Raw genomic sequence first — 27506 nt, 5'->3', positions numbered from 1 at the left:
TAGATAGTCTGGCCAATCCACTTATGAGGGGGAAAAAGAAGAAAAAATTCTATCCATTTGGCATTTGTTTGGCAAAAATCGAGTTTTAATCAACTGATGTGCAGTGACCTACCAAATTACGGCACGGCCACACGGCTCATGCCTCTCCATGCACGAATCGACCCCATGAAAGTAGAGCACGTCTGACATTTTACAGATATTCGTAACAAGAAACATAAAATTAGAACTAACCTGATGTTTTGCATAGACTAGACCTATATTCCAGATGACAATTCTATACCAATGGGGTAGATGGGCATTCCAGTTTGTCAGCAAACTAATCATTTTGTAGGAACAGTGTATTTACAAGTTCACTTTCTTCGTGAATTCTGCTGTCCACCAGACTTTTGGCACTTTACCTGCACTCGTCCCGCGGCACTCAGCGCAGACAGTCACACACAAGCTGCAAAATTTTCAGAGCGAGCTTGTGCATGCACGGCAGGGTATTTTTGTGTGCAAAACAGTGTACATTGTAGCTTAATAACGCATGTGTCATAGGTTCACTTACTGCATGGTATAATCCATCATGTAATTAAGTTTTACAATACAGAGAAAAAAAATATCTGCACATATTTTGTTGTAGTTGTCACAAGGCACATCTTATAAGATTATTCACATTATTGCTCTGATGATATTTCTTGGAGGTGGTGGCACTGCACTGATGGGCCACGATCACCAAATTTATCTGAGAACTGTATTTTAAAACAACAACTATTACAACTATGACAACCAACTCTGCTCTGCAGGGCAACCATTTGCATGCCCAAAGCCAGCTCCTGGCAAGGATCATTACAGAAACTGACAATTTATCCCTGATACCAGTATCATGATATTTACTTGAAAATGAATAAATTGGCCTGACATTACAACTCCTCTGTTGCCAGATTACTCTTACTGTAAACATAAATATTTTTGCATGATTAATTTATTGCGCTGAGAAGCTCAAAGAACAAATTCATGAGTTGTTGAATTCATGCTGTCAACCCATTGGCAATGTGCAGAAAATATTGTGGAGATATTATCCCAGGTTTTAGAATTTTGTGCTATGGTACCCAGAATATTGCAAAATCTTCTCTAAGTTAATGTACCACTAAAATGTCTACATTTACAGGACCAGGGGTCTGTTGCATAAAGTTACTATTTATTATGGTAACTTTGCCATCCAATGGTAACTTCCATGGAATTCTTGATTTTAATTGGCTGTTGAGTATTGTTGCCATGGTAGTTACCATTGGATGGCAAAGTTACCATAACAGTGACTTTTATGCAACGGGCCCCAGAATACAAGTGATCCAGATGTGTGCATCTGTACAGAAATGCATTGTATACAACATCTACAAGTGTATTTATAATTGCAGACCTACCTGAAGTTGACATTTCTTGAAATTAGATTATTATACATTTGGGCAATTCCGCAGTTAGTAACGTTACATTTAAAGAAATTTAGATATTTATTTTTACTACTAAATCACCATTTATTCATTTCAAGTCAAAATCATTTTAAAACATGTTCATCCTTCCTAGGTCTATGATATAGAAAAGAATGAGTACAATCCAATAAATATTAGAATTGCTATGGCAACTAAAAGGGCTGATTAGTAACGTTACGAAAAAAGGACATGACAAAAAAATCAATGTCTTGAAACAAAAAGTGTGCAAAATTTCAAGTTACTTAAAACAAAGTGTTGCATTAATTTCAATTGTTGCGTCATGACAAATGTTCACACAAATATTTTTAGCAGTTCGACCGATGTTTTATTAGCTAGACCCCAAATGCATGGTTAGTAACGTTACGGTTAGTAACGTTACATTTGTCCGGAGTAATTCCGCAGGTCATTTCACCCTTTTGTAATCAACAAAATGTCACATGACTTCTGGAGTATTCAAATGTATTCATCTTTTACCTTTTAGCAAAAATTTGAGGAAAAAATTTCAAAGCAACCCACTGTAATTTGCATTTAAGTGAATTTCAGCATCCCCAGTCCCACATGTACATTTTAAATGATGGTTTTAGATCTCGCAAAATCAATGAATATGAAAAATAAAATCTACTGAATTTGAAAGACCTTAGTGATTGGTGAACATTCATGGCATTAGTTGATACCTAAATTAAAGAGTAAGATAAAGAGGCACATTTCTTTTATCCATGTCATGTCCACCTAACTGCGGAATTGCCCATTTAGTCCTCGTGTTTTTTTTGTAGAACCTTTGATTAAATCTACATTGCTTGTAGAAATGAATTTGATTATTATGATTGATCTGTTCTCCACTGCACTGGTGCTAGTAACACTCAAGGTCAGGAGAGATCCTTGGATGGCATAATTGCTTCTTGTGGGCAGGTTTTAGTGAGATTCATTCAGACATGCAGTGTATAGTCAAGTACATGTATTAATCCTTTTCTATGTCTCTCTTTTCCATCATTGACTTAGAGTGTCATTCCTCAACACGACTGCCTGACTTGATCATATCCTGTCAACCTCTTGCTCACCATCTCTTACAATGGCTAGTCCTGTCTGTGGTCTTGCAGCCATTCTCAAAGCAGTGGTCAGGACCGGTCCCAGCAAATTCATGCAGCCCCACATTGTTCCAGTTCAGAGGTCGAGATGCCTCAGCACGTGGCGTCCACCGGCAGTTCTGAAAACATTGACCGCAACTGCCTGGCCATGCAGAATATCTGTACATCAACCAACTAGCTCAAACACACTTGCCTATCCAAGTTCTTCATGCATGATACCAACACCGTCACCAGTGGTACTTCACGTCAACACATTGAAGATGAGGACATCCATCAAGCGTCGATGCAAGGACTGTAAGATTGTGATAAAGAATAAACAAGCCTTCGTTGTGTGTGAAACCTCACCGAGGCACAATCAAGTACAGGGGAAGCCTCGCAAGCCAAAAGTACAGCTGCCACTTTATCCTTAGGTAACCCGAGCACTGTAAGGACCTTTTGAAATGTGGGAGCAGGTGAGCTTTCAACAAACAGGGATGTGAGCTGCCTCACAATGGATGGTATGACTGCAAACTCCCTTGATGAAGAAGAATCTCAAGGAACAAAAGACTTGTGAGAATATGACTTACAGAAGTTTGTGATGTTTGCACAGTCAAATGCTGCTTGACACTGACCAGTAGCTTGTTAACTTGTGGCAGTTGAGTGTTTACTCTGAAAATATTACCTCTAACAAGAAGAATACTGGGTACATTCTTGCAGTCATTGGCCTCTCTGTTTGTTAGCAAATTAATATAAAAGTTGTTAACAGATTGGATGAAATTCTAAGAAATTGTGGAAAAGTGGGTTGAAGATGAGAATGATAAGCTTATGTTGCCAGGTCATGTACTGTAAAAGTGGATATTTTCGTGCGACTAATTTTTCGCGCTTGGCCGGGTCAGAAGAGTTTCGCGTGTTTTTAATTCCGCGGAATCAAGACATCACGCACAGGAACGTATGGCAAGCAAAAATATTCGCGTGCTTTTATCTTCGCGCTAGTTTCTGGTTGCGCGAAATGCGTGAAAATTTCAACACTGCGAAAATTTCCACTTTTACGGTATTTGGATTCAAGAATTTTCTAAAGGATTCTTTATCATCTTGAGTTAGGGCAGTTTCAACATTCAAGTATGTAATTCTTCAAAATCTACTACAGCATGGTCTTTTTAAGTGAAAGGAACAAACAAAGGAGTATTTTCATAGCCCAAGATTAATACATTACAGTTCCTGGGAATGTGTAACATGTATTGTGTATGTCAAATATTTTGTGTTTTTATTTTCACGAATTTTGCGAGACAGCTGCTTTATTTGCAATTTAAAAAATGTGAAAATATTAGCTCTGATCCCGAAATGACTGTAATGTGCATGCATACATTTCTCTGTTCAATATATTGTCCTCCATAATCATGAATTTAACCACTTGCTAAATTGTCGGGAAGTCCTGATTCATGAAAAATTAGACTCGCTAAATATATGGTGTATACAGTGTTAAGTTGTGTGCAGTCAGGCATGGGGAAATATAAGATATACAACTACAGTTGTACAAAGTCTACAAACAGGAACTTTTTCATGTGTGACATCTAGTGTCTACACCATGTGATTGTGTTTTTATCAGCCAGTTTCCATGAGTTGACTGACACTTAATTGCTGTACATTTACTAAGCATTATGTCGAAGTACGCCTACAGGGGAACCCTTTTAACGAGGTGAAGTCTGTGGTCCTGATTTCCAATACATGTACTGTATGTAGCTGGTCTCTTTTTCATACGTTTACAATGAGGTTCCAAGGACCTTGGAATGGGGTTTCCATGTACAGTATGCACACTGTATTACCTGTGATACAAATGCGATGTGTAGGAATAGCCATGCACTGATTTTTTTCTTCCAAGTCTGCTTACCCATGGAATATATGGTACACTATTATCAGCATTTTCTTTGCGGTATTTCTGGCATTTTATCATTTTGTTGTTAGCAGGCATAGACTTGAAATTCAGATTAAATGTGTTACATTGTGTTTGACAATGCACAAGACACTCTAGTCAGTGTTGGCAGCCATTTTTATTTCAAGGATATGCGCTTGAGAGGGTATGTGAGTGTGTGTGCATGTGTGTGTTTGTATGTGTGTGCAAATGCTACATGAGGTGAATACGAAAGAAAAGAGATACAATGTAGTGACTACTTTTAGAGACATGGAGATCAAATCTCCCTTTGCCTGTCAAAATTGATTTAAGTATGGAGGTCAAGGATAGACATTTCTTGTACGGTATCATAAACTTCATAATTAAGTTGTTAAGTGGTATTAAAGTTGCAAGGCATCCATCGGCGAACACTGCCAAATTCAGAATTGCAGTTTACAATTTACAAACATGTCACAATGGAATATATTTACATTGTACCAGTACTGCCAAGCACAGCTTTTACATAATGTACGAGTTGTAGCTGCACGGTAAAGAACAAGTGCCAAGTGACCTATGTGCCCAGTATTTCACAGTCTTGTGACAGTTTGTTATATAAAGATTTATTGGTGTATGTTTGTGATGGAGACAGCTATCCAATGTTTGGTGGGTACTTGGACTAGCCTGACATAGGCTTAACTTTGACTTGTCCACTTGTCAATCTGGCAGGCAGCATGATTGGAACATTGAAGGGCAGGGGGGGGGGGGGGGGGGGACTCCTCCTTTGAGCCAAGCATGGTCTGACTGGGGTAAGACATTGAAAAAGTGCAGAGTAAGATGCCATTTTCATTTGATAGGCAATAATGATTCTGACATTTCTGAACCAGAACCAATCTTTCTTGTTACATTAACAAATTAGCCTATACATGTACTCTATGCGGAGGATGCAGTTATTGTCTTTGCTGTTATGCTAAACATCTGATGTGGCGAGACTATTGTTTTTGCCAAGCGATAAGTCTGATGCAATGAGACTACAAACAGTGGACCTATCCAATCATCTTGCTTTAATCATTATTTTTATCAACTGCCAATTCAAAGTTGATAATAAAAACAACTAAAGTTAGACAAGTGGATACAGGCGGTGGATGCTTCGCGTGCATCCACTGTTCCTAGTCTTGCTGCGGGCATCCACTGTTCGTAGTCTTGCTGCATCAGACATTAACTTAGCGTATTAACAGTAAAGACCATAGCTGCATCCTCTACCTAGATTATAGGCCATGCTCAAATGGACGCTGCACACTTCAAACAGAAAATTCCAAGAGACTTTCAAAGCCGTTTTTCATATCAAAATTTATTTATGTATTGTAACAATCACTCGTTACATGACCACACTGCATTATCAATTAGTTCAATGCACTTGTGATTCCTTATATTGAAATATCCACCGAGATCTGTCATCATCAAAATAATTGATAGTCCATGCCAGGATATAATGAATGTTGCATTTCAAATTACAAGTACATGTTGTACATCTACTGTACATGTAAATATTACTTGCCGAGTTGAGAGAATAGGACATAAAATGCAAGCACTGCAGAACAATGATTAAAAACAGTGGTGAGCAAGAACTACACTGTACACTGTATCAGGAACATTGTAATGAAAATAAAACGATAAAAGTCGTGGACGGGATAATCTATCCACTTTGACTATACAGCTGTACTAGTTTATGTATAAGCACACTTACATGTTCTGTCTTTAGAAAAAAATAAAATAAAATAGGATACTGATACACATGTATCGTAGCAGCAATTGACAGCAAAAGCTCAATGTAGACGGATGTTTCAATCTAAAAATTGCAACAGCTACTATAAATTCTTTCATACAGGTGGGTACGGATCACAGGGAAGTCTTTTCTGTGTAGATTTACATGTAAAGCTTTACCTTATTTTCTAAGCAGATCTTCCCAACTGAAAATATTGCATTTTGATTAAAAATTCTAATCTATAATTAGCAGCAATTAAAGTATGGTTTTGGTGCTAATGTAACTTCACATCCATGTAGATACTTCAAATTCCACAAAACTTAATTGCACCAAACTCAAAGAAAAAATATAATACCGTCTTTTAAATCACTCACACAAATTTGAAACAAATTGGGAACTGGGAAGCGTTGATATCGACGTCTACATGCACATCTATGCTGCCAACACGTTCTGAAACTGAACTTAGCTATCTAATTTGCATGAATAGTAATTAAGTACGGTACACAGTGCATGTCATTGCTCAAATCGACTCACTCTACAAGTTTTGCGGAGTATGCTGCCTATACAATCTGAAACTGAAGTAGCCATTTACAAATTGCATGAACATAAAGGCAGGAAAAATTAGAAGCCCAACTTCAAGTTTTGATTATGTAGGTAGCAGTGTACACCGCAAAGCTTGCAAAGATTGAATCGTATTGAGCAACAGCATGGAAGTTGACATAGATAGCAATGCTTACCGATACTTGAGTCTGTTCAAATCTAAAGCTTTTCATACCACATATTTTCTTCTGACAGACTGATTATGAGTTTGGCTCAACTGATTGCTGATATCTTCTCACATGTTTGTCACAGGAAAAATAAATGTACGGGAAACAAAGAATGAATATGGGCTTATTTACCCATTGGTAGCCTCTTCATTATTATTACCCAAACACTGCCGGGTATCTAGGTTTACAACTGGGTCAAAAGAACCATTACATATACAGTATATAAAACAAGAAATGCTGCTATGGCAACCGGTATGCCTCTGCTTCACAGTATAATTCTCCCACAAGGTCTACAGTACATCTTGACAATGTGTGACAACAGTTTTTGAAGTGATTGGACAGTCCCTTGACCCTCGATCTTTGATCCATTGGATCAAATCTTTCACTACAGAATCGTTGTGCACTAATGTACATACTGGTAAACTGTACCGTACACCAAGTTTAATCAAGTGTTCTTTGTAAATTGAATCGTTTCCAAGATATGGAGAAAATAGTGCAATTTCAGCAGTAAATTGTGTAATAGCACTTTGACCCAAAACTTTTCCTCCGAGAATCTTTATCTGGTAGTACATGTATACACTCAAGTTTCACGCAAATACTTCCTGCAAGGGCAGGGATATGGAGAAAAGAGTGAAAGTTGAGAATTTGACCTCGAACTTTGACCTAGAGCATGCAAACCCCGAAGTCAATGGGTGCGGCTTTACTTGCTTAGACATACATATTATGTTTTATTTGGATTTCACTTGGACACTTCAAATGATTCTCAAGTTACTTGGTCCACAATATCAATTACGGACAGACAGATGGCTAACCTGAAAACAAAATGCCTCCAGAGACATTTCTCATACAATATATCACACTCTTATACACTGTCAAACATTCATGAACCCATGTCACCAAGGGGCGGATCCAGCTGCTGCCACTTTCAGGTTTCATCGGCCGACAAGCAAAAAGAAAGGAAGAAAAAAAGGCTTCAGCGCAATTTTATGGCGCCACTACAATTGACTGACAAGGATGGTGTCCATTTATTTCTTTCACTTTAACAAAAAAAAACAAAGGGGAGGAGCCCCCCCCCCCCCCATCTGCCACTGTCACCATACATAATAATTTCATGGTTTCAAGCTCTTTGGCAGATTTCAGTTAGTTTGTTTTCATCAAGAGTTTTTTGGTGGCTCTTTCATGATACACGGTACACCCAGATCCATTTGTACACTGTACAGTGGACTCCCGTTGTAACAAAGCCCATGGGGACCGGCAATTTTCTTTCGTTATGTCAAAATTTCAGTATAACCAAACAAACAAACGAATAAAAAACAATTGAATTGTTACTTCGTTGTAACCGGAATTTCATTTTAACCATGTTTGTTATAATGGGAGTGCAAAGTACCTTAATACTGTATGAACACTTACAACAAAAATTTGGATAGTGTCACTCTAAAAGACTATGTAATATGACTATGACTACATTACGGCTCTCGTGCAGATTTTGATAATAACAATCTCACAGAAAATACTGAATAATCATCAGGAAAACAGCAGCATATAAGAAGAAAGCAATCCTCTGGCAAATACGATTTGAGAAAGTATTTTTTCATCATGGAGAAATGAACTATCCGACAATCAAGCATATGCTTTAAGTTTGGGTGTAGACGTACAAAATACATTATACACATTAACTTTACGAACCTACATTCATCTGCAATGCTTGCAAGGAAAACCAAAGTTGAACGCATGATCAGCATTTCCAGGTGCAGGAGTTTAAAAGTTGATAATGCTTTCCTGGTTCCCGATTCTCTGCCACCTCGGAAAATGTCAAACCTTGTTAACTCTCATAGAGAACTGCTTGTGTGTCTTCTTTGTATTGGCAAGAAGAATAAAATCAAAATTACATAATATCTCTCCTCTGCTGAATCTGTATACCTTATAGGTGTACCCAGACACCAAATATTGTCATTTATCGCAATAAAAATATAAAGTAAGCACTACAAGCAGGCAGTCATATTGGATTCAGGGTACGATTACACTTTCATATGGAGAGAATAAACTCTGTTGGATGCTGACTCTAAGTCAACACAAATACATATTGTTACGGCCAACAACACTTGGCACTGTCCTGTCTGACACTCATGGTGTTGTTTCACGCTCCAGCTGACACTTGCCGTCCCTCAGCCATCACCTCTTCTATCGCCTCTACTGTCCTTGGCACCTCGTTCAGGATTTCCGCTCCGTCAGCGGTTATCACGACATCGTCTTCGATGCGAACCTTCAAGGAAACAAAGGCAAAGTGGGAGAAGTGAATCATCCATGTTAAAAAACAAAACAAAACAAAACAAAACACACAAATGCTCATCACAGAAGAATATCGTACAGTGCACTCCCATTTTAACGAACATGGTTATAACAAAATTTGAATTACAACGCAATAAAAATCCAGGTCGCAAAATTATCAGCTCTATGTTTTTCATTTTTTATTTGTTTGGTTAAAACGAAGTTTCAATACATCGAAAGAAAACTGCGAGTCCCGAGGACTTACGTATAATGGGAGTCCACTGTATATGGCAATATCTGATGAAGCACGAGTAAGAACAGAGTGTTAAGGTGCAGGTCATAACATTAATTTTTCACTTCTGAGTCACTCTATGTAACATTAACTCCAGACACATACATGCATAACACTGCTATTAAAGTATCATTGTGTGGCTACCACCTGGTTATAACTGTCACAAATGCAATTTACAAATTTTTAAGGGAAGTAAACAAAGTGAGTGGCATCTGTCATATTTAGGTAGATCATGAGTGACTAGAATTGAAAACAGTGCAGCAATAGACTGCAGAAGAAATAATGCACAACTTACCCCTCCAAATCCCCTGAAGCGTTGCAAAACTTCAGGCACGATAAAGGGCGCCCTCTGGGGATCACTTAGGGCCTCATCCAACAGCTAATTGATGGAAAGTGATGAGAAAATAATGACAAATCGACACTGGTTAATTAAACAGAATAAACAAAAACATAATTAATATGACTTTCTTGTTGCAAGTTGAAAATACAGTACATGCTGATATTTTCAAGAATAGCAGTAATCCGTTTTTTTTTGAGTTGTTGATTTAGCACTTTGTGATCTTCTGAAAAACAAGACAAGAACAAGCACTTGGAGAGCACAGACCTCGCCTGGCAGCTTATTTTCCACCCATAAACTACAGGCATGCTGAAAATCATCCAATTTCCCAATGATAAAGAAGCCTTGTGTTTACCTCATCACCTTCCTGCTGCGCAGCGCCTCGAGCAGAGCATGTGGCTTTAGTGCGCGTATGCAAACCTCAAACATGCGCAGCTTGAACTCCCAAGTTCATTGACCCTATTTGCCAAAAGATAAAAAACCCTTCAGAAATTCATGGGAATTCCCATATCACTACCAAACTTTAATCATCTTTTCCTTGGGTCATTATCAACTTTTTCTGTAAATTTCATCCTGTTCAAATCTGTTCACAACTTGTTGAGTTATCTTGCAAACAAACAAACACACAACCAAATCAATGCTGATAAAAACATAACCTCATTGGCAGAGGTAAAAACAAAAACATTCAGAAGAAAGTCTAACTTCTCAAATCATTTTGATAAAACATTGCTGGAAATAAGATCATTTGACATGATGTGACGATGACATCATCTGCATTAACTGCTAATTTACTAATATGATTAACACATGATAATGGAATACACCTTCCCCTAAACTGCGCATAACTTGCATGTTTCCATATTAATAGTATGATTAATAAGAGACATTGTACGGAAACATTATGCAATTTTAATAGATATGATAAAGTCATCACAAGTCAACATGCATTTGTATTGCATAGGTCCTTCAATATCAACCGACTAGGTCAACATTCACAGTGCACATGCATTGGCTGCATGATGAAAACAGTATCAGCATCATGTTAGAGGGAGTTTCAATAATGGTGAACTTGTGGAACGGGGTCACTCTATCACTTGAGCAAGATCTGGATAAACACAAACGACGAGGAACTCTGGTTGCCTTGGGTAAAATCTGCTCTCACAATCCCTATGCAATCAAGGGAAGAGTACTGTACAGTTACAGAAGATGATTGGTAAATTTCCTCACCACATCAATGAAGTAGATTCCTGGTTCAATGGTAACCACCATATTCTCCTGCAGGACGCGTGCAGTCCGCAGCGAGCGTAATCCTGGCAGGGTGCTTCTCTCCACTCCCTGATAGCAGTCATAATAGGAATTTGAACAGAGGCAAAACAAAAAGAAACCAACAGGAAATAATAAGCCTTTGTATGGGACACATAAAGGAAAGATGGCACACTTGGAACATCTAGAACTGAGGAGTGTGTCAAACCCACTTTCTTCTCTACAATCACTGTTGCCATAGAAACGAGATATCTTGCAAGGTTAAATGGCAAAAATTGCAACTCACTGCCTAGCGTCATTTTTTTCAGTCCTATGTAATTGAGATCATGACTATTTGACTGATGTCGTAAATGATGAGTGATGGTCTGAGTCTTGACAGTACTTTTAACCCACTGAAGGCTACCGGTAGTCTCGACTATACTCGGGCATGTGTTCTTGGGAAATGTGTGCTATAGCGAAATCAACTCATCCTCAATAGTTTAACAATTGTTATAGAACACCACAGTAGAAATTTTATTATATCAGAAAGCTACCTTTTACAGCAGTCTACTTTCAAGCTCACTTATTCTCAAAATACAGGTGAATGTAACCTGGGGTTCATTTCATGAAGTTATCACATAAAAGTCTTCACATAATTCGCAGAATGGGCAAAGTGCTCATATGCAGGTATGAGAAATTTTTAAGGAGAAGTAAAATCCATTTCATGAAGTCTCTCACAAGTGTTTCTTGCGAGCAAAAAGTCTCTCAAGACTTTCATGACATGAAACAGACCCCTTGTACTTTTTGTTCACATTCAAGCATATTCAAATGAAGTGAGATTCACATGAAGCGCAATTATATAAAATGTCTAAATTCCTGATATATGAGTTGAACAAAATGCATCACAGAAACACACATGGAAACAAGATATCATTCAACCTTCCTTGGAAGTGAGAACTAATACTATCATGCAGATCATATATAACATACAGTGCTCTGATTTGAAACCTTGTTCACACAAAGAGGACACATGGATTATATACATTACATCTACATACTTGTCAGGACCCAGACTGGAAAATCAAATCCCAAGATTGTGTGTAATTCAAACAAAAATATGTTTGTTATCAAAAGGAAAGTGTCATGACCAATGTCACTCCAAAATCTTGGAGAATGGTATCAATTTTAGACATCTTGGGACTTACAACTAGAAATTTTTAATACACAAATGGTAAGTGTTCCATCAGATGAGTGTATTAAATATTTGAAATATACATTGTACATAGAAAAAGGGATCAAACCTATCAAAGACTGCCCCTCATGGATATAAGACAAGTAACGGTAATCACTCTCTGCATGTGGTGACTGTAGGCTACCATTACATACACCAAATTCAGTAGGTGCAAAGTTTGTGCAAAATCAAGGAGGGACTTTGCAAAATTGAAGAATGACTCGTGAGAGCCACTACTGGCTTTCATACCTCAGGGTATCCCCCTACATCATGGGTGTCAATCCCTATTAAGTGACCCAGGCCATGCGGCATGAAGACGGCCCCCATCCTCCGCTCCAGCATGGCATCCACGTCTCCCTGGAGCAGGCCGTGGCGCCGCAGCTCTTCAAGGATCGTCCGCTCTGCTAGCAGGTGCATGTCGGGCCAAGCGACGCCTGCAAGGGGGGGGGAAGCAGATAGATTGAATAGGCCTTCTGAAGGACCCTATTTCATAAAAGATGTTTGGAAGGTTTATTGCTACTTGGTCTAATATCAGATGGTCTACTTCCCAGGTTGTCTAATACCACTACAGCTAAACTCATTTGGTCTACTATCAATTTTGTCAAATGCCCATTTGGTCAAATCCTCACTTGGCCTAATGTCCACTTTGGTCAATTATTTTTTTCGTCTAATGACCAGATGGCCTAATTTTGACTCCTTGGATTCATTTCCATTTTGTCTCATGAACTGTGGGTATTAGACGAAATGGGCATAGCCCATCTGGAAGTAGACCAACCAGTAATGAGGCCAAGTGGCAATTGGACTGACATGGTCATTACACAAACTGATTGTAGACGAAACAGGATTAGACCATTTGGGTTGAGATTAAAGGGCTATTAGACAAAGTGGGAGTAGACTAAGTGATAGATCACCATTTGAATAGCAGTTTATGTGAGAATGATAACTTCCTGTAGTAACAGCCAATCAGGAAGTGGGATTCCATCTGTAACCATGACACTTGCCATTGCAGCTGGAGTTGTTTACAGAGCAACATTTTATGAAATAGGGCCCCGGTCCTAGAGAGGGCTGCCTATGGGACTTTTGGTATAAAGTATACAGTCTACCCCCCACCACCACCACCACCACATACACACCTTGGGCAAACATGAGCAACACACAGCAGATTTATCAAAAAGGGCCCACAAAATTCAACCACAGTGAGTAACCCATGATGAGACGCTTCACAAACTTCTGATCATTAAGTAGAAACTTCTTGTAAAGCAGTTTCTTCAATATGAAAGCATACTGAGTGACAGATTGAAGACATCATATTTAGTCCACAAAATCACAGATTAATAACCTTCCAGCTTGAATACAATTCTTGTATCCTCTGTTATGTTTTGATTGCACAGAAAGTACCATCTCACCTGGTCTGCATGCATTGAGCACAGCTCTGTTAGCCTTCAGGACAGCGTTGTAGACGATTTTCTGGTCCGGAGTGAACTTGCCGTTGGCTGGGAAGGCACAGGTTATGTCAGAGGAATAGCAGTTGTACTCTGCACCCATGTCAAAGGAACTAATGCCATGAAGAAAAGGAGAGTAAGAAAAAAGAGTGTGGGTTTATGAAAGATGGAAGGAGAGGGAGGGTGGGGATATGGAGGGAGAAGATATATATATATATATATATATATATATATATATATATATATATATATATATATATACTGAGGAGACACTCAAAAATATCTGAATGAATAGAGCTGAAATCACATTAAAAAAATTGAAATTTAGACACTACTGAATCACTCTTGTACATGTCATGTAAAAAGATACAAAGCTAAGGAGGTAAAAAAACAAACAAACAAACAAACAAACTGACCGACATGAAAACACTCTGTTGTCCCCCCCCCCCCCTTCCCCCAACTTAACAACATAAATTGCACAATATATCTTAACAGCAACTTTCACTTGATCTGCTGCTATTGTTATGCACACAGAGAGGACTCAACACAGACAGTGGGAACTACAATTCGATGACTTGTCAGTGCATTTCCCACCATGGGGAAAAATAAACCCAGAATAAAGGTTTAAAATGTCAAATGGGAAGGGAACAAACATAAATATACTGACTGAACATTGAAATACAAGGCATTACTTTCTACACACTACCAAGCAGGGACAGGGAAATTCAAGGCACACGTATCAAAACATGTACATATACACAGATAAGAAATTACCATCAATAGGTAGACTTATTTAATTGTAGTCTACTTAAAAGTAGTGATATTGTACGTTAAAATATGTCAATATGTCAATCCGTGATTATGGCTGTATATTTGACTGATGAAAGAGCATAATACCAGTACACCAGCGGAAATATTATAACATACTATCTAGCAAGAGGGGAACACATTCCACAAAAAGATTTTGAAAAATAACATCTGGGCTGTATAAGTGCTCACAGAAATGCCAACATCTGCAAATGAAAAACTCACATAAAGATGCTCAATTTTGGAGGCAAAAAAGAGAAAAAAACAGAAAAGCACATTTTGGTTTTGGAACTGACAGCATTCTCCATTAACTTCACACAAAAATCCCACTTCAAATACATAATTTTTATCTAAAAACATTATTACCTCCACCAAGGGAGGAGATTTTGTTTTCTTCAATGTTGGTTTGCTGGTTTGTTTGTTTGTCCGTGTGCAAAATAACTCAAACATTTGTGAACGGATTTGGATGAAACTTACAGGAAAGGTTGAGAATGATAAAAGTAAGAGATAATTAAGTTTTGGTAGTGATCTGGCAATTTCTATGGATTTTATGAGAGATTTTCTATATTTTGGCAGGTAGGGTCAATGAACTTGGGAGTTCAAGCGGTGCTTATTTGAGGTTTTCATGTGCGCACTAAAGTGTGTGCTCTAGTTTTTGCTCAGGCGCAATGCACCGCGCAGCTGGAAGTTGATGACGTAACAAAAGGCTTCTTTATTAGGTAGTCGAGCGACTTTCAGCACACATACGCATGGGTGGAAATCACTGATCTCTATGGAAGAACAAGATCAGCGGTGGAAATGAGCTGCTTGGTGGAGGTCTGTTCATGCACTCTCAGAGTGCTGCTCTAGTTTTAGAATTTTTGAGGACGTAAATATCTACCAAGTATCACATAAACATACACATAATTGCAGTTCTGCATTAATGGCCATACAACTCCAGAAAAAAGGTCACTTACCATATATCCCCATCGCGTATCTGCTTATAATTCGGTGCCCCAGAGTGGCCATAGTGGAGAATGGCAGCGTTACAGCCACTGGAAGAGCAATGACATTACATGCATCAGTTTTTGTTTGAAAATTTGACGGTTGTTACAATTCAATTAGCAGTTTGAATTCAGTCCCAAAAATGAAGACATGGCATGGGAGGGTGGGGGATGGAGAAAATGAACCTAATAATAAAATAGGCCTTTTTGCCCATGCCATTTTGGGGTGCTGACAATATGCCATGTTGTAAGAATTTTGCATCCATGTCATTCCAACACCATGTCATTATCAGCCAAATAATATGTCATGTAAAAAATTTCAAAAATACTAATCTTTTGGAGACACAGTTGTAAAGAATTAAGGTGCAGAATACAATTGAACACATTGCTTATGAGAATTGAATCAGTCTTGAATCAGTCTCCTGAAAAAGTAAACATATGACAGGGGTTCCCATAGAGCGATGATATAACCCATTGCATGCTTTGAGTGCCGATAAGTAAAGAAAACCCCACAGTGTTGTAAAAATGTCCATAATCCCAGGCACAAAAAGTTAAAGATAAGCCAAATGGCAGGAGGTAATCATCAGGCTGCTCCACCTCACCTGGCTGCAATGCATGTGTAGGACAGGAAGCGGCAACCTCCCTGGGAGTAGCAGTAGTGGTGGAACAAGCTGCAAGTCAAAAACAAAGAGCAACGAGCATTCCTCCAAAGTTAATCAAGTTCTTAAATGGAAAGTGACTGCCTGCAGCAAGTTGTAGGATAGCTTATACAACTCCATGCAGATATCCACTGTAGTACGTTTACGTCTGGTGTGGGACCAAGAGTGCAAAAGGACACACCAAAGCACTAGCATTAGCATCCTGATTTTCATCACAGGGTATACAAACTTCCAAATGACATAAAACATTTCACAAGGACAACATCGAATACTGCAGACATTACTCACATCAGGAACATTTTACTTCGTTGTGTTTGTTTTGTTGCTGCTTTTGTGATTACTTGTTTTACCGGAGGTGATGCATAGGTGGATAGATTGAAAGAATTGGGACCCTACGATGGTCACAATCAAGCTTCCCGGCAAAAAATAGAACCAAACTACAATTGTACAATATGCATTTTTACTTATGAAATTCATACATGTAAATAATGTGATAATTCACAACAATCCTAATGCCGGCTCCAGAAAGTGAAACATTGGCAAATAGAATTAAGACTTCAAGGGATCGTATAGTTTTGGTTGAGACCTAATTTTAGGTTTCTAACATTTTTTGGGTGAGATAATGAGAAACCTCTTATGAAATATGAAAGAGCATGTAATTCCATGAGGAACTAAACGTTTATTTGATGTAAATTGGTTTTGAAATGGCTGAGATATCCAAAACAGAGCGATTCTAATAAAGTGTGGGACCCACACTTTATTACGATCACTTTGTTTTATTTTGTTTTTGGATGTTTCATTCATTCCAAACCCCGATTCTCATCAGGGCTCTTAAAATGGCATGCTCTGTACTATTTCATAAGTGTTTTCTTGGTATCTCGCAAAAAGTTAAAAGCCCAGTTCTCATCTCCACCAATACTGTACCATCCCTTTAAGGTTTCATTTCATAGTAACAAAATGAAGAAATCTGAGAAATTCGGGAAGGTATAGAGAACTCAATACTAACCTCTCAAGCTGGTATTCATACATGTCTGGTTTGACATTCTTCATCACTTCTATGTGTGCCCTGCTGGAAACCATGGCGACGTACTTCATGACTTTCAGCTCCTCGGGTGTCTTGAAGACACGACTATAAAAAGAAAAAAAAAAATCAGTTTTGTTTAATAATCTGCAGCACAAGGCATATCACTACCAGGTAAAAATGTCAAGAGGATAAAAATGCCAGAGGAACACATTTACAGGAAATCAAATTTAAACATGAAGACAAATTACTGCACTTTCATGACTATCAATCACAAAATATTTTCATTCCATGGTTACTCAAACACTACAAAATATTCTTTTCCTACATTGCCACTTCTGACATCCCTACCTCTCAAAGCACCTTGATCAAATTGGTGCAGTTTTGTTTTCCCCTCCTCTAAACTTTTCCATCAACTTTGAGAAACAACACTTACACAGTGTTATGCTGTATGCATAAATTTATTATGATATCTTCCATTTAATGTTGGTGCTTTATGACATAGCGGCTAAAAAAAAAAAAGAAGATACTGCTTTATCTCAGCTCTTTTTGTGTGCATATAATTGTCTACTTAAGTACAGAATTTCCAGAAGCCTCTTAATTACCAGTACAAAATGTATAACTGATTCTTTTTTATATATAAGAAGACTACAGTCCCTGTTTTGCATTCAAATAAGTATAATATTTCTAAGTAAATTTCTCTTATAGTTCATTCTCGTTTGATGAACTTAATCAGATCCATACAATCTTTCTCCAACATGAGATATGACGAGAACATCAAAGGTGCCAATTTAATGATAAAAAGATAATAATTTTGGCAGAAAAACTCTTACAGGAATTGATGGCTTATGAAAAGTACAGAATTCAACACAATTTAAACAATCGCCACTATAAAAACACAAACACTTACCATTCTGTTATTTCTGGGTGCAGGAGATAGTTGTTTACATTGAACCTGGGGTTGATTGTAAAAAATTGCAAATTATTTTCAGTGAATTCGAAAATGTTATTTACCTGCAAGAGATGAACAATGTCATCTCTTCCCCCACAGAGGACCTTAAATGACTGATTACACCTATGAGCAATTACCTATTCATCATCACAAAGGTTTCCTTTACTTTTACACAGATATATTAGGCATCTTTTGTCAAACAAGTGAGGTCAGATTCAATTTCAAATTCCAATAAGGGTCAGACAAAGATTATTCTTTCAATTATTGGATAAATATCAAATGTTGTGAACAAAAACAAACCAAAGCAAAATAACACAACTTTACCCCACAGACCAACCAGAAATATCCACTTTAAGGTAATAATAATGATAATAATAGTGGCTACTTGTATAGTGCACAGGTCCACTTTTCAGTGCTCATGGCGCTTCAAAAATGAAAAGATATCATATATTTACATGCATATACATATGCAAACATTTCAACAAAGTAGAAAATGGTAAAAAAAAAAAACCAAATATATACCAAATAAAGAATACAACATATACCAATTAAAAACACAATATTGATCCAATATTAATGACATACAGCAATTACAACTGTACTGTTTTAATGTACTGTTTTTGTTAGGCCAATAAATGTTTGACTTTTAGCTGTTCAATAAAAAAATAAATAAATAAATAATGCATCATTTTGTGATTGGTAACTTAAGTTACAACAAATTATCACACAGCACATGGAAAGGTCTTTTCAAACAGCAAAAACTTTCTGGCTAAATCTGTTCTCTAGTGAGCATTTCAACATATTTGCATAAATACAAATTACCATCCTAGAACAGCATATTCCGTAAATATGTTTCATGAATTTTTGAACTTTCTCATGGGAAAAAAAAAATTATGAAATTGAGATCATGATGTAGACAGAGAGTATCGTACATATAACATTCATGTTATTCATAATGTCTCAGGCATCTTGTGACAGAATTTACCATGGGAGAATACGGCATTTAAAGGTACAACTCACTTTTCAATACCAGGGAATGTCGCCTCTTTGGTGTAATTTCCACTGTCTGAGTTGAGTCCTCTCTGTATGCATAGCAGATCAAGTGAGAGTTGCTGTTAAGATATATTGTCCACTCACATCCTTTTGGTGAATGTGCACGCACAGACTTGAGATCATATTTCCCATAGACAAGAGCATTTACTTCCTGTCTTGCTGTAAAGGTGGAAGTTGCGTTGTGGAAATTTTCACTCATTTCAAGCGACATGACAGGAGCATGAAATAAAGGCACAAAAGTTGTTTGCTTGTTACTTATCATTTTGACATCAAGGCAGATTTATCATAGGGGCACATCTGTTGCAGTATTTGTAGTTTTCTTCATAATCACATGACTAATGCAGTGAGGATGGAAATCATTATATTGGGAACAGTGAAGTCACATCAGGTAATATGATGTGCTGGAATTTGACTGGCTGCCAAAGGGGCTGGAATGAAATTATATGTACTCATGTTAACCATATAAAATTTCCCTTGTAGACCATATTTTCCCTCATTGCTATAAGTAATACTATAGAAAAATGCAATTTTGTTGGGAAATAGAACTCCCATGGTGCTACATATTTTTTTCATCACTTGCCTGGTTTTCAAATTGTTGCAGAACACCTGCCCAAACATGAATTTTACGCACCCACAAAGAAAATCCAGATATATAAGAAATTCATTAAGAAAATCCCTTGTAAGTTAGGGCTTAAATAAAACCCGATCATTTTAATATTTACAACAGTTGTGCACACATCGATTCCAACGCTTACACACATACGAGTATTACACAAACTTGGTTTGATCGCGTGTTTGTATTTACAATTAGGGCTTCTTCATGTTAGTGTTGAAAACTTAAATTAAAAAGTGTGTTGCATCACAGAATATTCTTTATCTTTGGGCTTCTGAATGGTTGGCTTTGTTGGTTTGCAGGGGGAGGTGAAAAAAAGGGTGGCTTCAAAACAAAAATGCTTGTCATTGTTTCATAACACTTGCCCGATGGATTTTTATTTGCCAAAGGCTATTGGGCAAGTGCTCATGTAGTACCTTGAAATCAAACATGGAAAGCAATTGTAATATCACACATCTAAAACAGCAATATCTACATCATGTCATGTTTTCATTATCTTGATGGATCAGCTAGTTGGTTGTGCATCATTGGACAACAAATTGTATATTGGTACTCTGATCAGACAGTAAGTCCAAAACAAAAGCCCCTGTAATATAATATGATGACACTCATTGGTAGATCAAACTAATCTGCAATAATCACCAATAGTGACTTACCAATGTCAGTATAACTTTGACTTTGTGGGACTGAAGAACTGAAGGAATCTGCACAATGGAATACAGAGAATAAATACCACAGCATTACATCAAGATGGGCTTTGCACTCTTGCACTATAAAACACACACAAACACATACTCATAAAGGATCTACACTTATTATGTAGACTGACATGGCATATCAAGTGAACTTAAAAAGACATAGATAGTTTTATAAAAGTTATGTTCACAATGTAACTTTACCAAAAAGAAAACAAACTCATGGCATCGTAGCTTTCAAGTAACTAACCAAACTTCTTTAAAACTCACATAGAATGCGAGCATTTTCATGATACTATGCATGTGTTTACCACAGTTTTTGCCATATGCTGTTGATATGGCAATACACATTCTACTACATTCTGACTGACTTGCTTAATAAAAAACTGGGTGACTTGTTTGGTCCAAAAAGGTTTCGCTGTGATTCCTTGATTGATACATGTATGACATGTCATTTCAACAGCAGCAACTTTCTGCCGTTCTCGCAAAAATATGTCTCAAGTACATCAACACTTGAATCACTTGAAAACTGAACAAGCAGTTAGCTCTGCAAAATTTTAGCAAATGACTGACCTATGTACCATCCAACCACATGTTGATCCTGTAATGGTATTACCTCATCCAGCCTTTGTTTGAAAAAAAAAGAAAGAAAAAAAAAAAGAGGTCATGAACACATGTGTTGCAAAAACCTGGAATCTGTGGCCATTATGCACAGTGATATTTTTCCCACAGAAGGCAGATTAGTTTGTTGCCAGCCTTCCTAGGTACAAAGTACATTCAAACCTGTCTATGCCGCCACCCAAGGGAGACAAAAAAAAAAAGAAAAAAAAAAGATAGCCGTTATAGACAGGTGGTTGCTACTGACAGGTTCATTAACATGCTTTTTCTCTCGGAGAGAATTGTCTTCAGTGTTCATATGAGGCAGGTGGCCACTATAGACAGGTGATTGCTCAGAGTTTAGTACAAATCTGCTTGATAAATTTAGATTTTTGGACTTGCGAATGATATCCTAAGAGATAGAATTGAAGAAAAGATAGACAAAGGCTAAATACAGCTCAACTTACATCTTCTGAGAAGTGAGCCTCATCGACACCATACTTTTCCTTGTAGTACTCCTTGGGCAAAATCCTATTTTAGGAAAGAAATAGTAAATGAATCAATGCTAAGTGAACAGCGAAATAGAAGAAAATATTGTTTCTCAAATTCTAATTTCTAATGAAGTGTAAATTCATTGTATTAACATTGCAGAAAGGGTAAATCAACTAGTTAAAATGGCGTAGATATGGTTGTACTCACGTTCCCATCCACACAGCATAGGCCTCTGGTAACTTTGGTGGAAAGATGATGGATTTGCCAGAATCCACCAAGATTGCTCCGTAGAAATCTGATTCTGTTACACCGAAGGCCCAGTGGAAATAGGACTCCTGAAAAAAGGGAATTATGTGATCTTGAATGCAATATTTCAAAGCTTCATGCAGACTGACTACTAACCTGTGTTTTATGTCAATTTGAGTAGAATGAAACTGAATGTAAATTTGGGCAAAGAGAACCATGTTAAGTAAATTTGTTCCATCACAAATACAAGTAAATATTACGAGAGAGTGTGTGTCTAAAATTCAAATGCAAAAAAGGAACAATCAAGCAAACATTTTGTGCTGTACCTATGTACCCTATGCCATGAGAACTTTGTAACGTTTCAAATTCACAAATTGTGGAGATAAGCCACTGGCCGTGGACTAAGTGTGACCTTGTATCACAACACTAGCAAATAAAGTAGGTTGTAGGTCAGACTTTGACAGACTTTTTTCAAGTCATAAAATGCTGTATTTTTCTCATCCAATTGGATGTACACGCTGTATACAAGCAACTGAAGAAAGGAAAAGAAATACTATACCTCTAAGAATTGTACTGTTGAAAAGGGGCCTCTGAATTTAGGTCAATGGTGGTGTATTACTCACTCTATATTGTGCATAATGAAAGACTACTACATTGTATAACAACTGTTTCATACAGACTGACCTACTTGTGACTATGTGTGTTTATGTTTTGTAGTTAGTTCTATCTGTCACTGTTGCTCCCCTGTTCTTATCACACAAAGTACACACAAACAAACAATACACACAAACAAATAATACACACAAACAAACAATACACGCTGTGTGATTAATTTTTTGTGCTGAGCCGCTCAAAAACATATTCAGGGGTTCTTGAATTTGCCCTTAGCAATTGTCAACCCATTAAGTATTGCAGAGAAAACTGTGAAGATATATTCGCAGGTTTTAGCATTTGCGCTAGCCAGAAGTAGTGCGAAATACACAAAAATTAATGTAACGGCACTGCAAAAATTTGTGAGTTTACAGTAGTTCAAGATTGCTACCTGGCTTTACCTTCAATGTAGTCTAATGGCACAACTGACTAGAATAGGCTTTTTACAAATGCAGTTATGAATGTTGAATGCTTAATTCAAACAAGTCATTTGGCCTCTTGGAAAATATTTTATCTCTGCATTATCTTGATTTTGTACTCCCACTTGCTTATTACCGTTTCTCTGCCAGTGACTTTAGACTGTGTGTATCACATACTGACTAGGTTTTTCCGTGCCAATTGGTTCCCACAGCACACAGAGGAATAATAAGTGCATCAAAAAAGCATGAAACAGAAAGGGAGAAATTTGGCAAACACCAGGATTACGCCATTCGGCAGAAGGAAATGTGAAGGGATATCTAATGTTGACATTGCAGTTCTACATTTCCTCATGGCAGACCACTATCAGGAACCGGTTAGACCTTCATACCTTCTCCCAGGTCTTAACAAAATTTTGCAGAATCTAAACAATGGAGTGACTTTTTATACAATGGGTCCCATGACTCACAATGTCATGTGTTTGATGGCCATTGTTTTATAGGTTGATCAACTTTATAAGATGATATCAGCTTCGGTGAAATGGTTCTGTGATTTGTGGTGAAATACAATTCATGAACCAAGTGTATGCAAGCAGCTCCTTGGTGCAAGTTAGAAGTATATCAAAATCAACATGTCACATATAATCTTGTAACTCACTGGTTTGAACCCACCAAGTATGTATGCTTATGATTTTTTAATAATTGGTGTTTACGGACAATGTACAGAGATGAAGGGCAATTTGTAAATCAGCTGCAATAAAAAAAAAAAAAATCTTAAAGCAAGAATCATTAATGTGTCTAAGATATATAAGATGATTATAGATGTAGTTGAACATACATGAAGATCACTGAATGAGCCAGCTGAAGTACTGTAGGGTGTAGGCCAGTGATAATATATTTACATTTTTGACAATTTGACTAATTCTGTTTCAAAATGGCAGATATCTGCTGAGAAACAGAAGGTGACAGAGTGCTCACCTGACGGAAGAGGGGTTCATGGTCTGAACTATCTCTCATCTGCTGGGACCCGCCTTGGAGTAAGACCACTGAGCCAGGGGGTAGATGTGGGTTAGCCTTCAGACGTTCGCAGAGTCGCTGGCGATTGGTGGCATGTAGTGACATGGGCACTGAGAGCGTGTGCTCTCCAAGGCAAAATGCAGGTCTGCAGTTTAACGCAGAGATAATTATTTGTACATGATCGTTATGGCCAATGGACTTTTGTCATTTCCACACATCTGCTGCAGTTCTTACTGTGTTTACTGTGTAACTGTCCTTGCACTGATTGTGTTTTGTTTTGTGTATAGTTCTGTGTTCAGTTCTGTACATTTTATACATACCGGTATGTCTATAGATTTTTGTGGGTTTTTTTTTTTTTTTTTGGAAAGATGTGAAATAAATTGAATTCAAATGAATTGAATTAAGTACTATTGCCTCACTAATCAGGTAAATCTGTCCTGCTCACAGTCTTGCAGTGCACTCATTGCAGTTGTACCTTTTTTATATGCTTCTGACCGAAAGTAGTCAAAATAGCATGTAACTTTCAAACACCACACCTCATGATGAAAGCATCTACTGAGTATGTAAGCCTAACCGCACCACCGACAGCACCCATGGGTTACTACAAGCCCTGACATCCAGCATATTTCATATCTTAAGACACAAAATTCTGTCTCTTTTCAAATATGTAAACAAAACAAAAAACTATGTATCCTCCCCTCTTAAAAAAAACATATACATTTTTAGAATCACAAAAGATTACATTTTCAGCAGAATTACAAGGCTTTGCAAAGGCAAGTCATTACGTGATCGTAGTGTCCGGTCAATTCTCACAATCTTTCAGTAACATATAAATACACATATTCCAATATAGACAATGAATGGGGCTTTGTGAACGCACATTTGCAGTGCAGGGCACAAAAATAATCAAGCTTTTTTTCATGAAAATGACTGCTATGAATGGAGGCAAAGAAGACAACCTTTTCCTCTCAACCAATCAAAACCATCAATCAAAGGAAAGCTGATTAGGATGTTCTGCACTCTGTGCATTGTTTTGAGATGTAAACTGGCATGAAAAAGCCCACACACTTAGATTTTGCTCAAGTCTGAATACGACTACAAGCTGTGCTGTGGTGAATCTACTGCTGTAAAAGTGGATATTTTCACTCGACTAATTTTTCGCGCTTGGCTGGGTAAGAAGAGTTTCATGTGTTTTTAATTCCGCGGAATCGAGACATCATGCACAGGAATATATGGCAAGCAAAAATATTCGCTTGCTTTTATTTTCGCACTAGTTTCTGACTGCGCGAAATGCGCAAAAATTTCCACTTTTACAGTACCAGAAATGAGTGAAATGCCATAGCCAGGGCCTACTGCATATATCGACCTCCATCATGTTCATTAGACACACAAGCACATGATAGAGTCAACTCTGGGATACTACAATTACTAGACAACTTAAAAGCATCCCAAGACTTAGACAGAAAGATCCGTCTGTCCGAAGGACTCTTTTATATTTTGCCATTAACGCTGTCCTCCGTAGACAGACGGAAGGTATCAGTACCCATTGCTGTGTGGATGTTCTTAACCACTGTCTCTATGGAAAATTGGGTGAGGTGTACCTCACCCTTCTCGATTGCGTCTAATTCACGGCCCTAGGTCGGCAAATTTAAGCTTGTATGGTGAAATTAGCGTTTTAATAATACATTACACTCACCAGATTAATGAATAATCCAACATTTTAGTAGAATTTTCAACGTAAAACACAGCCTGTCGCGTCGTCACATTCAAACTGCAGAAACATACACTATGAATCTCTTAGCCAATCACATACAAGGTAGTTTCTACGTGTCTGTTTTACTAAAACACGTACCTCGCATGTGATTGGCTTATAGATTCAAAATGGCGACTTACTGCTCGCGAACGGCGATGTTGCGATATCGATAAAATTTCTGCGTTATAACCACTGAACTCAAAGACAACCGAGTTTACGTGAGTATTTCCACTGCACAATGTGAAAAATTTATCCCAAATATTGCTGCGTAATGTGTCATGTCATGTCAAACTTGTTTGAATGTAAAAAAGCTGTCTGAAATTTGGTTTATCGAATTGTTTGATCTGTGCGTGACTGCTCCACACAGGAGCCGCAATCATTGACTTCGGTCTGTATACGGAGGGGATCCATGAAGCCAGACGCAGTCTCCGCGGAACATTCCCCGACTGACAGATACAGACCGATCTTTCGGTCAACCCAAGACTCAAAAAGTGTGGGGGGGGGGTGGCTTTTTCTTCTTTTTTTAAGGCCCTTTCCCTACATAAAATTACATAGCCTAGGGCCGTAGGGGCCTACTGTAGTTTACAGTGTCAGTGACTGTGTAACAAATGAAGTTTAAACTTGTAAATTCAGACCAAAGCAGTACCACTTAACGGCTACTAGAACCTTAGCCCCGGAGACCGCGCCGCCACCTGCGTGTGGCGGCTGTCGCAGTTACTAGAACCTCTACCAGTACGTGGCAGTAGCAGTAACAAACATGGGGTAGACCCTATATACATTGCCATCTAAATATAGGGCCTAAAATAAATTTACATAAATTTTAACGTTAGATTGGATTGGATTTAGATATCTAACGTTAGTAAACAGTAGTGTGTTAACCACCTCTGTGGACACTGTTCTGTATGTAAATTTAATGCAGGATCCAAATACCCAAATTTTACGTGGCCTCGAAAATACCGTATCGCACGAGTCGATGCAAACGCACGGCACCAAAGCTTTTCATATGAACGGAATACTACAGCCTACTATGCCTACGAATGCCTCAATAGTACGGCAAATAATAGTACAATTAATAATTCCTCCATTTCTTTAAAAAATTGCTACTTACACAGCTTTAGCTGCCATTTTTGACACAGTCTGATATTGTCCTGTTGCCCGCAGACGTACACTGCACTCCAGCTGGTAGTAATGTGTGTCCGTGTAAAGTGTTTACGAGTACAATGTACATAGTGTGTACGCTCTCAAACCATACCGCGTCGTCAACACCACGGTAATAGGGAGCTTTAGATTTTGACGCGCGGACGTTTGAGCCGACGCTTGCGCTGGACGTTCTCCTCTCCCTGCGTCGTGTGGAAAAGTAGCTTTAGATTACGCTGGGACGCAACGTATAAAAAATAAAATCGCGCCCCCATATGATCAGTGCATGAAGAAGCTCTCTACGTCGCAAACTGTGCGGACGTGAAAATAGCCCAGTACGCGTAGTAAACAACTCAGGCGACGCAAGCTAAAAATAGATTGACTTTACGCGCGCTACTGCGCACGCTCAGAACATGTTTTTTTCCTTTGAACGTCCGCGCGTCTAAAATCTAAAGCTCCCTATTACTCGTTGCATGCCAGCACAGCTAGCAGCTCATGTGACGTTTATGTAGGGGGTGTGTACCCACGTGAGACGGACGGATTATGCTCCAATACATATACGTGGAAAGTGAAATCGGCTGTTTATTGGGAGGGTTGCAATACAGTTCTAACTTGTTAAACACTTTCATATGATATTAAGTATAAGGCCCAC

At 38.0% G+C, this 27506-nt stretch overlaps 1 protein-coding gene across 1 annotated transcript; it reads right to left on the bottom strand.

Annotated features, from left to right (window-relative positions):
• Positions 1–9087: 9087 nt before the first annotated feature.
• On the bottom strand, positions 9088–26903 carry LOC139711844 (xaa-Pro dipeptidase-like). The gene is made up of 15 exons (XM_071623696.1): positions 26826–26903; positions 23926–24109; positions 21842–21969; positions 21610–21673; positions 20507–20554; positions 19205–19266; positions 18143–18187; positions 17218–17340; positions 16155–16223; positions 15526–15603; positions 13727–13875; positions 12570–12754; positions 11075–11182; positions 9806–9889; positions 9088–9213 (listed from the first exon to the last, which is right to left on the bottom strand). The coding sequence occupies exons 1-15, from the start codon at positions 26840–26842 to the stop codon at positions 9088–9090; spliced, it is 1470 nt and encodes a 489-aa protein (XP_071479797.1). The 5' UTR covers positions 26843–26903.
• Positions 26904–27506: the final 603 nt, after the last annotated feature.

Source organism: Diadema antillarum, unplaced genomic scaffold, assembly GCF_040938485.1.
Source record: "Diadema antillarum isolate AM-2024a unplaced genomic scaffold, OU_Dant_1.0 seq00001711_RagTag, whole genome shotgun sequence".
Lineage (NCBI taxonomy): Eukaryota > Metazoa > Echinodermata > Echinoidea > Diadematoida > Diadematidae > Diadema > Diadema antillarum.
Note: the sequence above shows the minus strand (reverse complement) of the source record. Positions and strands in the feature narration are given on the sequence as shown.